The following is an 18,669-nucleotide window of genomic DNA, read 5'->3' on the forward strand; positions in this document are numbered from 1 at the left end:
ATATTCCATTCTGTTTTAACATGTGAGGACGGTTTTGATTATTCTAATATAGAACAACAATTGCCACATGCTCTGTAACAGACCCTGTGGACGTGCGTCCTCCATCTGATCAGCAGTGTGCATCATTTCATGGAAAACGATCAAGGACCATGTTCCTGTTAGTGTGTGCACAGGGCCACTTGGCATCTGAACGAGAAGGCGTGAGAGGAGTGGAGTCGGGGAGAGACACGGTGTGACACAGAACGCAGGTGCAGGAGCTGGTCTGGAACCCCACAGAAAGCCGAAACACACCTGCTGCACCTCCATTGCCCTGACTGGTTAGCCTCGCACCCAGAGTACAGGGTAAGACTTCACCTCAACCCTGCCTACACCGAGTGCAAGCCTCCTAGCTCCCACCCATCTCCCCTGTCACAACTACCTACCTGCAGCTCCCGCCACTACTTAAGGTCAGCCGAGACCGTGAAGCTGGGGGACGGCAGGGTGAGGGAAAAGGGAAGCATCCCAACAGATTCTCACAGAAAACCCCGATGTAAAGCCAGGCGGCGGTGCTGCACACCTCTAAGCCCAGCATTCGGGAGGCAGGTGGATCTGTGTCCAAGGCCAGCCTGGTCTACAGTGTGAGTTCCAGGACAGCCAGGGCTACTCAGAGAAACTCCATCCCAGAAACCCAAAGGGGAAAAAAAGCATCAAAAATAAGACTTTTAAAGAGACTGAGTAGGGGGGCTGGAGAGATGGCTCAGCAGTTAAGAGCATTGTCTGCTCTTCCAGAGGCCCTGAGTTCAATTCCCAGCAACCATGTGGTGGCTCACAACCATCTATAAAGTGATCTGATGCCCTCTTCTGGCCTGCAGGCAGACAGATCATTCATATACGTTAAATAGATGAGTGGTTTGTTTGTTTGTTTGTTTGTTTAAAGAGAAGAGAGAGAGAGAAAGGTCGGGGAGGGTGGCTGAGTAGGGCCTCTGCTGTAAGAAGCCCAGTCTGACTACGGTGGAATGTGCTCAAAGTGACTGATGAGGAATTTCAAGTCTAGAACAAGAATCAAGATGGTGGTTTCTTTTTTGCCACAGAGGAAGCAAACAGCCAAGGCTTGCTGCAGTAACTGGATCTTGGACAGGAAACTATTTTGGAAACCACTGTGGAATAGGTTACATGATCTCACCCCTGGCATTCCGAGGTACTGCGGTGGCACAGGGTCAGTATGCAAATGTCTGACAGGAAGGGAAAGGAGACGCCTGCCTCCTCTCTTCTTGGCAGCCAGGTTCTGACCCAGGACACCTCCTCACACCCTCAACCAAGCAAACCCAACAAAACACACAGGGTGCTGCCCCCGAAGAATGGGTGTCTGCAGCCCCTTGTTTCACCTCCTTTGTGGTGAGGGCCTTGCCTGTGCTGGGGGAGGAAAGGCCCCGCTGCTTAGCTAAGTCCTCAGCCCTGTGTTTCCTCCTGAATGAAGGTGTGAAATGGACAGACGCCCTCCTCGCCTCCCGCAACCAAACACCAAATCAGGATTAACAGTAAGAGGACAGGAGAGGCCACAAAGTTTCCTTAATCACAAGTACTTGAGGGAGAGAGAGAGCGTGCGTGCGCGCGTGTTCGTGCACACGGGTGTTCGTGTGGGGTGGGTAAGGAGGAAGGAAGAGGGGAGAGGAGGGGAAGAGGGAAGGAGCACCACCCGCACCACTCACCTCTGTGTCCCTGAACCTGTCTTCATAATCCAGTCTGTCCTTCTCCACAGCCGTCAGCTTTAACTTCAAGTTGGAGACCTCAGCCATCAGCTCCAGCTTCTGTGTTTCTAGGGAGGTCCGACTCAGAAGCTCCTGTCAGAATTCCACATAAATACTCACACACAGTTTCCCTGCAAGTGCTGTCATGACTGCAAAGCAGCAATGGCTAAGTGCAGGCTGTGGGTGAAGCAATGGCCAGGCACCACGCTGCTGAGGGTCACTTACTCCAGTGACCCTCTTCCGAACAGAACCAAACATGTCATCAGACTGTTGGGGAGCTGCATCACGCCCTCAGATGACAGCATCTGTGATGCTGTGCATGGTGCTCACTGTATGCCAGGGACCAGGATGCATGCTCGTAAATTCAGTCCCTCAACAAGCTCACGAGGAAGAACAGCTTGTTAGCCTCATTTATCAGGGTTTGCAGGAACATGGAGGACAGGGAGGTCAGGAGTCTGCCACATGCCGTCACATCTCGATCGATGTCCAACAGAAGCAGCTCAGCTTCCACACGTACCCTGTCCGCTGCATCACACCTACAAGCCCTGTGTGGGCACATGCATGCTTGCCTGTGTGAGTTCTTGCCTAAAAACAAGTCTCATATGCTGTCTATCATCTGGTGGGTGAGAGTCAGGAATAGCATTGCGCCCAAAGGGTCAACTTAGAACTCCTGTAATACGAATTCTATTCGAACTTCTTAACTTTGTGTATCTCCGTGTTTTTCAGACGCTGTTACTCTAGGCTTTACATGCAACAAACCGTCTATGGGACCCTGGAATTTACTGCTGCAAAGACAAGACAGGAATGTGGCACCTCAAATACAACAGCTCAGCAGGCCCCGCCCCTACCAGCCCTGAATCATACCTGCTGCAGCATCTCCTCAGTGGCATTCAGCTTCTCTCTGTGCTCTTCCAGACAAAACTCTAAATCTCGAATCTTCTCTCCCTGAGCCTCCACCTGGTCTGTCAGCACACTCACCTGTTGATTTAAAGCCAAGACTCAACGAGTTTGAACGGCTTTGGGCGCCAAAGCATGCTGCCTTCTCTGACTGGAGCCAAGGCCATCACTCATGGCGGTCTAGCAGGAGGCAGTGGGCTTGCTCCCCGTTGTTTGTTTTGCTTTGTGTGGAGCAAACCCAGGGCTGTGCATGCTCGACCAAACAGGCACTCTACCACTGGGTGACACTGCGGCCCTATGCTGCCTTATGACCCAAGGATCCCTATTTGATTTAGGAGAAACTTGGTGCTTATCAGAAATTCGCATTACTTTACGTACTGAAATAATTTCAGTTACATTAGAAATTTTTTATTTTTAAGGCGATGGTCAGGAACTAGTATTAAGAGGGCAACAGAGGAAGTGAGGTCCGTATTTGAAACAAACATTAAGGACCACTCAAATTTCACACTTCAGTAATAAAAACAACAAAAATGGACAAAGAACTCAAATTCTATATGCTCTTGCAAGATAAACCTGGTCACAAACGTGCTCAAAGCAAGGGCATGGAAAGAGGGGTGCAGTGTATTTAGCATGTGTAGGACCCTGAGTTCCGTTCTCAGCACCAAAGAGGCAAAGAAAAAGGCCAGAGTGTACCGCGAAACTCTCCAGTGTCCCAAGAAGCAGTGGGCTCACCCTCCATCCCCAGGGTTCCACGCAGGCCCACAAGTCTCTCCTCAGTTGTCACCAGCTGAGTAAACACACTTTGATCGAGTTAGTTCAAAACACAAAAATAAAGACATTTGCTCTGTACTTAGGAACACCGTGAGGAAGCAAGCAAGCGTACCCCATGCCAGTTCCCAGCAGCAGGCTCCCCTCTGGCTGCTTTGCTGGGCTCATGTATCATTTTAAAGCTTGACAGTTAATACACATTCAGACTGAGGTTCTTACACTACAGGTACTCACAGATCTGATGGCAGGTGACGTCACCTCAGGTGGCACTGAGTCTGACCTGAGGGCCGAGTCGAGCACCTGCTCCTGAGGACTGGGTGGCATACATGCCCTTGGCCTCCCAGCCAGCCCTGCACACTCCCTGTATGGACGGCTGGCCTGCATGCTACTTCTTGTTTATGAGACAGGATCTTACACTGTAGCCCAGGCTGGCCTCAGCCTCCCTCCTGAGTGCTGGGGTTACAGACACTGACACCACAGCTGCCTTCCACTGCACTGCCATTTCCATCAGCAGCCTGTCGGGTTTCTGTATGAGTATGAACTGCTGCCCTTTCAGTCTTCCCTTTGTATCTGCGTGCTGAAGTCCCTCCATGGAACAGAGTGTGCTCACATACAGCCCACACATCTTCCTTATTATGCTCCGAGTCATCGCACGGTCCCCCAGTGCCATGTGAACGCACACCGACAGCTGCTGTGCTGCTGGGACGGCGTGATTGCCACAGGCGCAATGTGCTCCACATTTATGTCACCCAAAGTGGCAAGGACATGACACGTCCTGAGAAAGGAGCGGCCTGAAATGGCACTTGCCTGGAGAACGAGGGACTCCTTGTCATTTTCTAGGCGAGCCAGCCTTTCTTGATACGCGTCTCCATTGCCGGGTAGGTGCCCGTTGGTCTGAAGAAGACAGTAACACGGGAAAGGTCAACTCCCCTTTAGGATTGATACATTATCTATCAATCAGTAAAACTGACATATTTTAAATTCAAAAGGGCCTGAATTAAATTCAGCACAGCTGCCATTGCCATGAGTAGAAAAACGTAAGGATTAACTGACTTCAAAATGGGCAGGCACGGTGAGCACGTCTATACAACTGAACATTTAGACACAAGTGACTGGCCTACAGCATTTCCGAGTACACAGCCTTGGTTCTAAACACACCGCTGTGATAAAAACTGAGCGAAAACAACCTGGGAAGGAGAGGGCTTATTTCACATGGCAGCCCATCATGAAGGGAAGTCAAGGTGAGGACTAAGCAGAGGACTTAAGAGTGAGCGCTGCTCACTGGCTTGCTCCTCAGGCCCACTAAACCTGCTTTCTTATACAACCCAAGACTACCTTCCAGAAATGTGCCCCCTCCCACAGTGGGCGGCACCTTCCACATGATCATTAAGAACATGCCCCACAGGCCTAACTATAAGCGATGTGATGATGGGGACCTTCCTTTCTCAAATGTTTCTAGCTGGGTCGTTCACAAGAAGCTAACCAGTGCAAACTCTAAAAAGTAGTGGCTGCTGGAATGCTCCAGTGGCCATGGGCACAGACTTAGGGCACACAAAGCTCTGAGTACCTGGTAGAGGACACTACATTTCTCCAGGTTCCACACAGGACTGTCATCGTCTGTTGACGGAGCAGACAGCAGGGGCAATGTCTGCCGGGCTTCTTTCTGCCCACTCAGCTCTCCAAGACACAAGAGAAGGCTCCTGCCTGGAAAACCTTCAAGGCCTTTGGCCTCCCACCAAAGCTTGAACACTCAGGCTGGTGCTGCTGACCAGCTGTGCCTACCAGCCTTGTAATCGTTTTCTGTCTTGGCTTCACTAACGTCTTATATGCTTATTCGTTGGTACAGCATAAGATTGGCTCCTAGGCAAACCTTGGGCATCAGCTTCCACCTTCCTGGCATCTTGCTCGGTGCTCTCACATTCACCTTTTCCCTACTGTCAGTGTTTCTTTCTTTTAATCTGATTTGGTACACTGTGCATAGTACAACTGTCCAAGGGAAGTAGGGACACTGTTCTACAGTTTTAGTTTTTATTGATTTATTTTTGAGACACAATCTTCCTGTGCAGCCCTGGATATCCTGGAACTCACTCTGCAGATCGAGCTGGCCTCAGACTCATGGAGACTCATTCACTTGCCTCTGCCTCACAAACTCTGGGATTAGAAGTATGAGCCACTGTGCCTGGATTTTCCTTCCATGTTTCCATATCCAAGTCATGAAAAGCCTCACAAAGAGCCAGACACATAAAATTAGCCTGTAAGGCACCCACTTCGGCTCTCCCCTCCCTGTCTCTGGTCTGTCACTGTGTAGCCCAGGGGTAATCCTCCTGCTTCAGTGCCAGACATGAGCCACCGTGACCAGACTGTGATGCGTTCCTTGTAACTTCATAGCCACATGATGTAGTGTATCCCAGGGTTCCCTGAATATTGCTTTAAGTACAACAGAGACAAAAGCCGGAAGGGATCCAAAATGAACAGGCTGGGGTATCCAGAACTGAGCTGAGAACCATCTCTTCAGAGTCAGAACCAAGAGCCTCGAGCTGTGCACGTTTCCTCACGTCCATCATCCCTCCAGAACCAACTGCACCCACTCGACCTCTCCAGATTCCTACTTCAGTTCTGGGGGTGACACGTCATAGGTTGAAAACAAAACAAAATGGGAGAAGGGAAAAGGAAGAAAGAGAGAAAGAAGTGGGGAGGAGGAGGGAAAAGAAAGGAAGAAAAGGCTGAATTTGGGGTGTTCCTTCTGAAGATGTACACATTTCCCACAAGGCTGCAGAAAACTCAGAAGCTAATTTAGCAAGTGTGCAGCATTTAGAGTGGATGCAATGCTAACATCAGCTGCTTGACCACTTGCCTGCACCCTTACCACAGCCCTGTCCACGCTGTTAACTCAAGTGTCCAGAATTAACTTACGAGGGTCTGATGGAGCAGTCAGAATCTCTCTCTCTCTCTCTCTCTCTCTCTCTCTCTCACACACACACACACACACACACACACACACATGGACCATGAAAATAAAACGTTCATAGCCCCCTCAGGACAGCCTTCTGGAAACAGCAGGACACGCAGTGTATGTTCTTAACCTATGAAAGTGTGCAGGCAGACACTGGCGCTTCAGCTCCTAATTCTGATTGTGCACATTTGGAGGCATCTGTCTTTAAAATCCTATGCACGTGAGGTTTTAGAAACCCATTTCATTAGGTTTAAAAATGCTTTATGTTTGGTGATCACAAGAGGTAGAACTTTTTGTCTTCTAAGAGATGGGGTGGAGCTCCTTATGTTGATCAGGTTGGCCACAAACATTTGGGCTCAAGCAAATCTCCTGCCTCAACACCCTGGGGGGTAGCCCTGACTATAGCCATGTGCCACTGAGTCACTCATTTTTCCTTCTGTGGCTCTGGTTGGTGTGTGAACCCAGGCTTCACTCAGAAATGCTCACATGTTCCACTGCTGAGCAAGGCCCTCTGCTCCTTTATTTTGAGGGCAAGCAGCATTTTCCTTCAATCCAAATGTAACAGAATGAGATTTCAAAACCAGTTTCTCCAAAGTGAATGCTGAGAACTGACTCAAAATGAGCATACAAATCAGTAAGTAATGTCTTGATATTTTATGAGTACTTACAATTCTCAAGATCCACTGGCAATGCCTGTAAATAGATAAAGAGCCGCCCTGTCCAAACATTATCTTTCTATCTGTCACTTCTGCTTAAGAATGTGTGTGAGGAGCTGGAGAGATGGCTCAGAGGTTAAGGGCACAGACTGCTCCTCCAGAGGTCCTGAGTTCAATTCCCAGCAACCATATTGGGGGTTCCCAGCCATCTATAATGAGATCTGGTGCCCTCTTCTAGCCTTCATGTGTACAAGCAGGCAGAGCACTGTATTCATAATAAATAAATAAATCTTAAAAAAAAAAAAAAAAAGAATGTGTGTGAGGTTAAGCCTGTGAGGTTATCTGCCACCTCTGTTCTTTCTTCAGCCATGATCCACCTCCCAGGTGACTCAAGCCCTCCTCCAAGTGGCATGCTCTCTACACTCACACATGCATGTCATTCCTTTTACCTAAACCGTCTCTCTTACCCTGTTCTAGTCTTTCCTTAAGCCATGCCTATCTAGCTACATTGGATCTGGTCCATAAAGTTTTCCTTTAGTGAGGGTTTGTTCATAAACTACTTAGAGCACTGAACAAGCTCCTTCGAAGCAGCACTGTGCTCAGTGGACTACCTCCCAACACACACACACACACAGACATGGGGGGGGGAGGGAGGGAGGGAGACAGGGAGACTCTGCACTGGGAGCGAGTCTTGCATCTGGCAGGAGCACTGACTTGAAGGTGCAATGACAAGTGCTCCACACACATGGGTTGAGTGTAAGCTGAGTGCTTGGTCTTGCATCTAGTCACACCTCCTTTACACTCAGTGCTCAGTACCTCACGGTGGTGCTCTGACTCAGTTCACGTCCTCCTTCAGGAAGGACATGCATCGTTCCTGTTTTCCTCCTGGCCAGTCTCACAAAGCTCATCCTCCTACCTCGCCCTCTGGAACCTTGCACCCCAGTTCCCCTTGGGGCTTCCATTGTTGCTTCATCTTATTCTCGGTTTCTTCAGTATGATAACATTTCTTCAGTTTTTCTCTCAACACTGACCCAAAGGCTTTGTGCCCACCTCTGCTCACCGCCTCATGCCCCTTGCCTGTGTCAACCCGTCTTTCATAAGCAGCTCTGGCTCTTCCTTCTGAGACCATCTTTAGCTTCTCCTCGTCGGACGGCCTCTCTTTCACACCCTGCCCTTGATACCACATTCTGCCACTGATGCCAGTCACCAAGGCACCTAAATCCCAGGTATCTAGGAACAGTGGCACATGCCTGTCATCACACAAATTCTGGGATCCAGGCAGTCCAGTGTTGCACCAATGCTCATGTGTTACCAACCAATGTGCACTGATTTTTAAAAGTATCTTATCAGCATATGCTAATTATGCATGCTACTCAGTTCTGTACATTTGCATACACGTATGTGGAATAGCTCACGTATGTGCGCCCTTCCCACCCTGTCCCCACCGCTGAGCTCTGGTCTGCTCACGTATGTGTGCCCTTCCCACCCTGTCCCCACCGCTGAGCCCTGGTCTGCTCACGTATGTGCGCCCTTCCCACCCTGTCCCCACCGCTGAGCCCTGGTCTGCTCAGTTCTACTTTCATGTCTTCTTTTGTCTTCCCAGTGAGTTCAGCGAGTTCCTTAGGAGCCACTTGCCAGGGCAGAGGCTAGACGCTGAGGAAAGTGTCTCCCCCTCCCCCATGCAAGTCATCACAGCGGCTGACAGTCCACCTGCCTCTCCAGCTCCTACCCCTTCCAAGATGCCCCGAGCCTCGCAGGGTGGACTTTTGAACACAGAGAGTGTGACTGTCTTTCAGCAGTGGTGCGGCTAACAGGACAACCTGAGCAATTGGGCACATTTGGCCTCTGAGCCCAGATGGTGCCTCCTTGTGGGACTTGACACTCTGCCAAGTGTCCTCTCCCCAAGAGATGGAAGGGCCCAGGTTTGATGGGGGCTTGTGGGTGCCCCACTTTCTGAAGATCACTGTCCTCTGGAGCACTTCTCTGCTGATCTTTACCTCCCGCCTTGCCCAGTCTTGCTCTACGTTCAGCACAGAGTGAGAAAGGAATTTACTACTGGCAAAAGGATCTCACTCTCACTCACACCCAGAGGCCACCAGTGCCAGCCATGGCTCCAGAGCATCCGTGGAAACTGACTTGTGCCCAGAATACTTTCTTCAGCATGTACTCAATCTAGTCCAATAACGTATTTCTGAAGAACTAGGATGTAGCTCAGTGATAAGAGAACCTGCCTAGTGTACACAGCTCTCGATTCCATCCCAGAAAATAAATTCTGGTGGCTAGGGAGATGGCTCAGCAGGTAAAGTGTTTGCCACACAAACACGAGGTGGGCAGTAAGCCCCAAGCACACCCACATAAAAGGCGGGTGGGCACAGCAACCTGCCTGCCACCCCAGGGCTGTGGAGACAGATCGGTGAGAGGATGCCCGGAGCAAGCAGGTGAGCAAGACTAGCTGCACTGGTAAGCTCTGGTTTAACTGTCAGGCAGAGAGTGAACAAGGCATACACTGAACACCAAACTCAGGCCTCCATACATACGCACGCGCCCACACACACACACACACTCACGCACGCGCACACATGCAGAATACTTTCAGTGTGATGATTAGGGTGCTGTGATAATGGAGGTGCTTGAATTTAGGTTACACGTTAAGAGTATGACTCAGAAACTAGCGGCTGCTGAGTCCATGACCAGCAAGCCTGCTAGGTACGTATGTACGGGCTGCTCACGTCACCCTGACAATGCTCAGTCCTTTCACATCCTAATGCTTACCCAGAAGTTACGCTCCGAGAGGCGCGCTTGCCTCGCCTTGAAGTTACACGGAGTCGTTGTTTCTCCCTGCTGGGGTTTTCTCAACACTCGCCACTTTCTCATTTACTGTACATTTACATCATCTGTTTCCAGCATTCCCAACAGGAGGCCAGCATCTTGAATCAGGGAAATTTGTTTTCAAGCAATGAGCAAACTCACTGCATCCCCGCGTCAGAGCAGTGCTTGTACGCAACAGGCCCTTGATAACTGTTCTGCATATTACTCCTTGGACAACAGTGTGCTACATGTACTTACAGACAGGAAGTTGCTCGGTGTATTGTAGGTGGATGGCTACTTGTTGGTTTTATTTTAGGTTGTATTCTGTCTTCACATTTGACATTTTAAGCTGAAGTTTCCATAAAATGACAAATACTTTTTCAGAGCCAACAAAGACGCCATTGCAACAGTAACAGAACGCAGTACCCGTGGATCCAGAGAGGCTGGGGTTTCACTGTTCAATCAGGCCGAACTCACTCTGTCTATCCCTTCTTCCTGATCCCAAACCTTCCAAACCTAAGTAAATGCTTCCTCTCAGGCACACAGACAGAAAGAAGGAGGGGGAGGGGAGGGGAGGGGAGGGGAGGGGAGGGGAGGGGGAGGGTGACAATGACAGCAGAAGACAAAGGACAGGCATGAAGAACAGAGCAGAAGTGGCATGGGAGGAGCAGAGGCAGGAGTATGAAGGAGCCACCATCTACCTCTCATGGTGCGCTTCCTTTTCAGAAAAAGGGAACCTGGGCCAGCGTTGAGAATCCAACAGGAAGAAGGTCTGATGCTTACAATTTCCTGACATCTCCACTTAGTATTCAGAAGTCAGGGTGTACGTCCATACATTAAAATGGAGGTACACACACATGCACAGTTTAGCTGGGATTCGCTCTTCCCTTTTCAGTCTGTATTAGTAGGGTATCCAGAACTGTTCAATTCACAGACACAGACACAGAGGACAGTGCCAACAGCTAAACAAAGAGGGAGGAGGGAGCGGGGATGTGGTCTAACAGCGCAGGCGTGTGTGTTCAGGGTGGAATGGCTCCTCCAGGTACAGCATGGTGACGCGTGCGCCTGTGCGGACGCGTTCAGCACTACTGCACCACACACTTCTCTTTGCTCCCAACCCCCAACACAATGTGACCAGCCACCTCCCACTCCCACTGCCACGTGTCTCACCCCACGGAGGACGGGATTCCTTCTTAAACTCCGAGCCACAGTAAAGCCTCCCACCCTTAAGCTGCTATTGTCAGTATTTTACATCAGCAGCAAACGAGACCAAGACGCACAGAGTCCTAGCAAATTCCTCCGACTGCCAGTGGAGAGCTGGGCCCAGCATCACGTAGAGGAGGTTGGTTACTGTGGGAGGAAGGCAGTGAAGACGGGGTTATAGCTAGACACAGAGACAGCAAGGCTCCGTCTAATGCGGGCTGTGACTCACAGCAGGCTCTCCTCAGCTCTGTGTCTCCATCTCCTCATTAGTGAAGGATGGGTGATGCTCTCTGCCTTGTAGAACTGTGCTAACACGTGCTGCGCACTCCGCCCTGAGCCTGGCAGGCAACAGCAGACCTTACAGACAGAGGATCTAACAGGATGCCTTTCCACACAGGAAAAGGACTCCCCCCAAAGGAGCCAGTACAGATCCTCACAGCAGTTCACCCTGGTGAAGAAAGAGCAGATGCTTCTGGCATTGCAAAGGTACTTCTTGGTACACGACAAGCACTGGTTAATGATTCCAATTAAGCCAACAAAGTCTTGATTCCCACTCAGTGGCAGCCAGCTTGAGAGTCCGTGTGCTTTAAGGGACTAATGTTCTCATTAGTGCAGTGGGCACTTACACTTCCAATTATCACCCTTGCCAGGTCTGGGAGCAGCCCTGGCTTCCAAGAGGACGCAGGCTGCTTCTTTACTAATTGCCACAGCCTCCTTAATTACTCCATGTAATTAATGCAATGGGGTTCTCAGGAGGCAGAATAAAAACTCGAGGCCCGCCTATGATACCCAGAGACACTGCTTCAAACAAGCAAACAAAGGTAGCTGGATAAAAGAAAGCAGATGTGCTAATAGCTTATCACAGGGAGGAGACACAGTGTGTAAGTGTGGAAATCTATCTAACAGTATTTCTGAAACTGTATGCCTCTAAAAAATGAAGACATTTATGATTCAGCAGTCAGTCTCCTGAGGCTGGAAAAAAACTATCCAATATGGAACTTGCTCGGTTCTTGAGGCAGAACAGAATCCCCCCATGACGGTGAAACACTAGTGTGTGTTACAGACATCACTGACGGAGGACTGCGTGTCTATCTGCAGCAGATAGAAGGCATGACCACGCACATGGTTTCTGTTTATCTCATGGCTCACTTGCCCCGGCACTCTCACAGTGATTCTTCTAGTCCAACAATCTGAGGGCAGAGCCGCAACAGCAAAGAGAGCACGCCGCAGACTGACGGGAGAGTCTCCTCACAGTCAGTAGAGGGTACAAAAGGCCATTTTCAATGAAGGAATGATGCTAACTTTAGTGCCTGCCAATCAAGGCTTCTCACTTGTGAGATCGGAGCATAGAAATGCAGTGTTACTGGCCAGACTACGGCCTGTTAAACAGTCAGCATACAGGCCTTTCTTATTTCTTATGCTTTAAAAACAAGAACACTTCAACCCCAAGTGCACATTCTTTTAAAGGGTAAAAATGTGAATGTGCATAACTTAGACTCCAGATGTGGGATGTGATCGCCCCGGGCCTCTGGCTGCTCTGGGTCACAGGGTTCCAGCGCTCAACCTCAGTGCCCTCCCGCCCCCTCAGGTCCTGCTGCTCTCTGCAAGGCGCCTCTTCTCATGTGAGCCTCAGGGATGTTTTCTCAGACAAGGTCCACTGCAAGCCTGTGCCCTGGAAGTGATCTTAGTCTCCTGTGTCACACGACAGCACACTGAGACCCCGCCCCCTGCTGACATTAAAGCAAATGTCCTAGGGCTTCTGAGAAAACCCCACAAGCAGTGTCCAGTCACATCATTAACCAAGTCAGCTGAGCTCTCCTGGGGGCGGCCAGCACGGCAGGTAGGAGGAGCACCCTCACTGAACTCAACAAGTGGGGTTTGTTAAGACTAAGTGCAGGTCTTAACAACACAAGTGCAAACACTCCTGTCCCCCTCAGCCCTCAGAAACAAACACTAACCAGACCAAAAGGCACAACAAGTCAATTATCTATCGAGAGGTCCTCTGGAGCCATGGCTGCCATGGTGGCCTCCAGTGTGAGAGAGAAGAAAATCCTTTCACCAGTAATAAATTCCTTTCTCACTGTGTGCTGACCACCAGAGGAAAGACACAGGAAGTAGGAGTAGGCTGAGGAATGTGTCAGGAACAGTGAGCTTCACAGCACCAAGCTACTCCCAAAGAAACCAGCAAACCTGACTCTTAAACAGGGCAAGTGTCAAGTCTCACGAACAGACATCATCTGTCCCTAAAAGTCCAATGTCCCTAACCCTTTAACCCTGTGCAGCAGCTAGCAGCCACTGAAAGATGGCTGACTGGTACAAACTGGATGGAACCAGGAACACCAGGCTCAGGTTTGGACTGGAAGGAGCTCCAGAATTTGTGCAGCATCACAGGAAATGCTTCGGCAACAGGGCGTGCGTTCAGGCTCTCAGAGCAGTCAGCTCTCAGTCCTCCAGTGTGCCAAACAGACCTTTATCTTTCATTACTTTTTATGTAAACACAACCAACCGAGTCGTAAGCATAGGCACGCATCTTAGTGATTCTGTCACCCTCTGTATCTTCTCATTTGCATCTGTGCTTGTGATGCTCTTTAGACTGTGCTCAAGGCACATCAGATGTGACATTTACACTGTGTCCACATCAGCGGTGCAGAGAAGGATGCCCAGATGTGCACAAGCTAATAGAAACAGAAGTGACATGACTGTCACAAACCACTAGATGGCATCTCTCAAATACAGCTAAAAACTTTTACTGTTGTCTGAAGAGTTCACTGGCTGGACTAACTATTAAGTCCTTGTAGGTGGCCCTACCCCATTGCTACCAAAAGAGCACCTGTGATGCGCAAGGCTCTTCTCCTTACAGGAACATTTGCTTTAAGATATACCAGGTCATTTATACAACCTAGAAGCCAGTCCTCTCTAGAGCTGGAACTGAACAACTTGTTGGCACCCATCCAATAGAGTGTTTTTTCAAACATTATCTTTAGGGTCTGGAGAGATGAGGAGGGTAAGGGTTACACTGTCTTTTCTTTCATAGAATAGTTCAATTCCCAGAACCCACACGACTGTCTATTGTGTGACAGACAGACAGATACATAAATACACACACACACACACAATCTGACACCTTCTTCTGATTTTATAGGCCCTCCACACACTCAGTACACAGACATACACACAGGCAAAATATTCATATACATAAAATAAAATGAGGGAAAAGGTTTATATTATCTTCAGAGCTGAGAGGAACTGGGAAGATTGACAACACAGAAGGAACACACTGAAGACTGACAGCACAGAGAAGGGACACACAGACAGAGAAAGGACACACAGACTGACAGAGAAGGGACACACAGACAAAGAAGGGACACTACCATTTGACTTTGAAGCCACTCGATAAGCATCTCTGCGGTGGAGTCTGGGATCTGGCACCTCAGTCCTTCCTTCTCGTCCGTTTCCATCATCTCCAGCAGTCCACGCAGGTCTTCCACCAGGTGCAAAGCTCGCAAGCTTCCCATGAACGGGGAGGTGGGTGACTGGCAATCAAAAATCCCATTGGAATACTCCAGGGCTTTAGAACCTGGTTCCCAAAAAAGTCAGAGAGCAACAGGTAAAATACCACACCTGGAAAAAGTAAGTAAGCCAGTCACCAGCAACAGTCACAAAGAACACGGAAAAGACAAAATAATTCAATTATGTAGCTCTATCTCTCCGATTTGTACATAATTGGAAAATAAGAAATGTCAGATGTAAACATGAATGGTTTGACTCCTAACAAAAAGGTCATCTGTGGGGACAGAGGAGAAGGAGCTTGGTTGGCTTGGAAGGGACTGATTCAGTGGAGCCATGCCTCCCACAAAATATCAGTTTTACAGACTTGGAGTTCCCTGGCTAATGTTCAATAAGCCGCATGTGTGATTTGTACATGCGAGCACATGTGTATAAGCATTTCCTCTCTGTCACTTTGTCTATAGCCTTACCACCAAATGTCTTCTTAACATTAGATTTAAAAGTTGATGTTCTTTTTTTATTATTTTCTACAAGTTTTATAAACGTTTATTTGTGTGCTCTCTTGAATTCACATGTTCCCACGTGAGTTTATGTGTGTTCCACACATGTAGGAGGCAAGAGGAGGGCATGTGATTCCCTTAGACCTGGAACTACAGGCGTGTGCGAGCTGACCGACGTGGATGCTGGGAATGTAGCCCAGATCCTGGACAAAAGCAGCGAGTGGGCGATCTTTACTACCGAGCCAACTCTTCAGTCCTTAATTTTTCCACATTTTAATTAACTGTCCTATGTGTGTGTTGTTTTCTCATGCACAGGCACACGTCACTGAGTGCATACACGTGTTGCACTCCATGTGTGGAAGTCAGAGGACAACTATGGAGTTGGCTCTCTCTTCACACCATGTGGGTCAATCAGGCCTGGTGGCAGGAACCCTGACCTACGCAGCCACCTCGCCGGCCCTTTATCCCTCAGTGACTCTAACCCTGGTCCTTCAGTCTGATGGGGATCAGCACACAAACACTCTAGCGCAGAGGAGCAGGCTGCACACTAGCCTAGACGCTATTCTCGATGCATCGCTCCTCTGGTTTCTCTGAGTCTCAGAGGTTAGTGCCCAGTGAGAGCCCGGGGTTTTGAAGCTGTGGTTTCTGAGTCATGACAGAGTAAGCCCCACCTCTTCTGTATTCGCAAAGCCGTTTGAAAGCACGCATCACCCCATCGCAAGACTACACTGCTCTGTGTTAAAGTGAAGCGGTCCCTAGCTGGTTACATTGCTGAACTCGTCACCATCAAGCTCATCCCTCTAGAGCTCCGCCTACAAATAACCCTTTTGAGAAAGATGGTCAAGGAGTGAGTGGAGCACTCTGATCTGAGGCAGGGAAGCTGCACCCCCAGGGCACGCAAGTACAAGGAGCCAGCAAGCCGCCTCCCTCAGGGGAGAAGAGTCTGAACAGAAAGCCACCTCCGGGTGATGGTCGGAAGAGACGAGCCGGGTGAGGATGCCCAGCAGCTGTGACAGGAGGATGCCCAGTGGCTACTCCTCCCATTACTGTCACAGGCTGCCGCGCTCACAAGAGCACTGTAACGCGACACAGGACTTCTGTGGTCCCGACAAGGCAGCACAGAGGCTCCTTCTCCACATCAGCTGCTCTGCTAGTGAGAAGTCAGGGCGCGAGCTCTGCTTCCCCCACAAAGAGCTACTGCAGGTTCCAGGCCAAGGGGACGCTATGACGAGATCTGTGTTTGGAGATTCTGGAGAGATGGAGGGACTAGAGGAGGAGCACGCTCCATCTCAGTGACGTGGGTGGAAGTGTCAGTAGGCCAAAACAAGGTATATGCAGCAAGGCCGGGGCGTGGTGGCGCACGCCTTTAATCCCAGCACATGGGAGGTAGAGGCAGGAGGATTGCTTTGAGTTTGAGGCCGGCCTGGTTTACAAAGCAAGTCTAGGACAGCCAAGGCTACACAGAGAGACCTTGTCTTAAAAAAAAAAAAAAAAAAAAAAAAAGCTGTGCAGCAAGACAGGAAGGTTTCTGAACACAATCAAGGAAAGGGTGAAGCCGGAGGATTGTATTCACTGAACAGGAACATGAAGGGCCCAGGTGACTCCTTCAGGGTTGAGAAAGTGTGGATGGAAGAAGAAATAAACCCTGACAGAGGCGCCTCCACAGGAAAGACTTGATGCTGTAGTTTGTCCTTTAGCCCTGAGACACTGATGTACCTGCTGGGCACCTCACAGGAGAGCCGTGGTTGGCAGAGCCAGAGACCTGAGGCTTCAGTGAGGCACAAGCCCCCTGGGGCCTGGATGCTGACTTCACTCACAGAAGCAGGGTAGAACACACCCTTAGGGGGATCCATGGGTCACTCACATCTGACACACAGCACTCAAGGTGTAGCTTGAGGAGAGCCCTGGGGATGGAAGTGAAGCTGCTGACATTTTGCAGGAAAACCTCAGAATAACTGGCAGAACCAGAGAGGCAGCACAAAGGCGGAAGCCTGGGGTCCTGAGAGCACTGAGAGAGCGAGGTCAGGTGACGCGGGTTACCTGCGATGATCCCGTCCATCTGCTCCAGCGCCGCTGCCAACATGTCACTCGCGTCACTCATCATCTTCCTGTTTGTCAAATTCCAGCTCCAACCTGGGGAAGGAACGGAAGACCATGACATTGTCACGGCATGCTGGAAGTGGTGCACCCTTGCAAGTGGGTTTATGAATTCTACTTCAAATCATGACTCCACTCAGCAGTCAGAGAGCACCAGAAGCAGCATGCACCACCTGACCCCCTGCTGTAGGGCACCCGGCCTCAGCACCTGTGTCTTAACCAGTTAATGAAAGTCCAGAGGAAGCTGGGGGCAAAGCTTGGTGGCAAGGTGTCTGTCTCATGTACAAGGCTTTGGGCCCAGTGCCCCAAACTGCAAATCATGAAGTCTGCTAGGATGGTGGCCACACTGCTCTTGAGAGTTGTAGGTCTCAGTGAAGTGTACAGGGGTACTATGCCGAGGGCCTGGGGTGCAGACAGACTGAAGGACACAGGGGTGCTATGGGAGCCTGCCGAGGGCCTGGGGTGCAGGCAGACTGAAGGACACAGGGGTACTATGGGAGCCTGCCGAGGGCCTGGGGTGCAGACAGACTGAAGGACACAGGGGTACTATGGGAGCCTGCTGAGGGCCTGGGGTGCAGGCAGACTGAAGGACACAGGGGTACTATGGGAGCCTGCTGAGGGCCTGGGGTGCAGACAGACTGAAGGACACAGGGGTACTATGGGAGCCTGCCGAGGGCCTGGGGTGCAGACAGACTGAAGGACACAGGGGTACTATGGGAGCCTGCTGAGGGCCTGGGGTGCAGGCAGACTTTTCTGTATCAGCTTCATCTAACTGCTGTTCTTATCATTTTCCATTTTAAGTTCTATATAAGATTTATATAGGGAAAGTATTTAGTAACACACAGAGAACCTTCTCCTGCCATCCATGGGAAGACTGGCTTTAGGACCACCCTGGATACCAGCTTCCATGGGTGCTGAAGTTCCTTATGTAAAACTATACAGTATTTACACAGAGCACTTTGAAATATCTCAAGATTACTTTAACAGTATTTCATCAAAAAAAAGTACTTTGTAACTAGCTGATACTTTGTACTGTTTGAGGGACAAATAACAAGAAAACACCTCTAATAATCAATAGAAATGTGTCTTTTCCAAATACTTCTGGCCTGCAGTCATTTAGTGTAACTATAACACACACGTTTATAATATGCCAATAGGTACCATGTACTGAGTGGCTGGAGCAATCCCCAGTCTTGTATATAAATCATCCATAGGCCTTGAATCTTGTCTTTGTTTCGTGGTGCCAGGGCTCAAACCCACGGCTGTGCGTGCCAGGCAAACACTGAGCTACACCCCTGGCCCATTAACTTTTAACCATGACAACCACTCAATGAAATGAGTTCACCTCTCCATTTTATAAATGAGGCGGACAGTGTTTGATATTTTCACAGGAAATTTTTAAAAAGCAAACACGAGTTTTTAACAAAGGTCTGTGTGGTGTCCACTGCTTATCTGTCCCACTTCAGTGGGAAACTTACTCTGAAGTGGCATCACCATCTACCCATGAGTGGAACTGGCTCTGTAGACCAGGCCGGCCTCGAACTCACAGAGAT

General features: G+C 49.7%; 1 protein-coding gene across 6 annotated transcripts in view; it reads right to left on the reverse strand.

Annotated features, from left to right (window-relative positions):
- PPFIBP1 (PPFIA binding protein 1) overlaps window positions 1-18,669 on the reverse strand; it is a gene marked incomplete at its 5' end in the record, with an annotated part of 59,914 nt that extends 41,245 nt beyond the window's left edge. For 4 of the 6 annotated variants that reach the window (XM_084765690.1, XM_084765692.1, XM_084765689.1 and 1 more), the window contains 6 exons: window positions 1,689-1,820; window positions 2,592-2,705; window positions 4,200-4,286; window positions 14,384-14,589; window positions 17,060-17,152; window positions 18,595-18,613. In XM_084765690.1, coding sequence (XP_084621816.1) covers window positions 1,689-1,820; window positions 2,592-2,705; window positions 4,200-4,286; window positions 14,384-14,589; window positions 17,060-17,152; window positions 18,595-18,613 — 651 coding nt within the window. Of the gene's footprint in view, window positions 1-1,688; window positions 1,821-2,591; window positions 2,706-4,199; window positions 4,287-14,383; window positions 14,590-17,059; window positions 17,153-18,594 lie in introns of all 6 variants that reach the window. The other 2 variants (XM_084765687.1, XM_084765691.1) reach the window with 1 other exon arrangement.

This window comes from Acomys minous (assembly GCF_964271855.1).
Source record: "Acomys minous genome assembly, chromosome: 17".
Taxonomy (NCBI): domain Eukaryota; kingdom Metazoa; phylum Chordata; class Mammalia; order Rodentia; family Muridae; genus Acomys; species Acomys minous.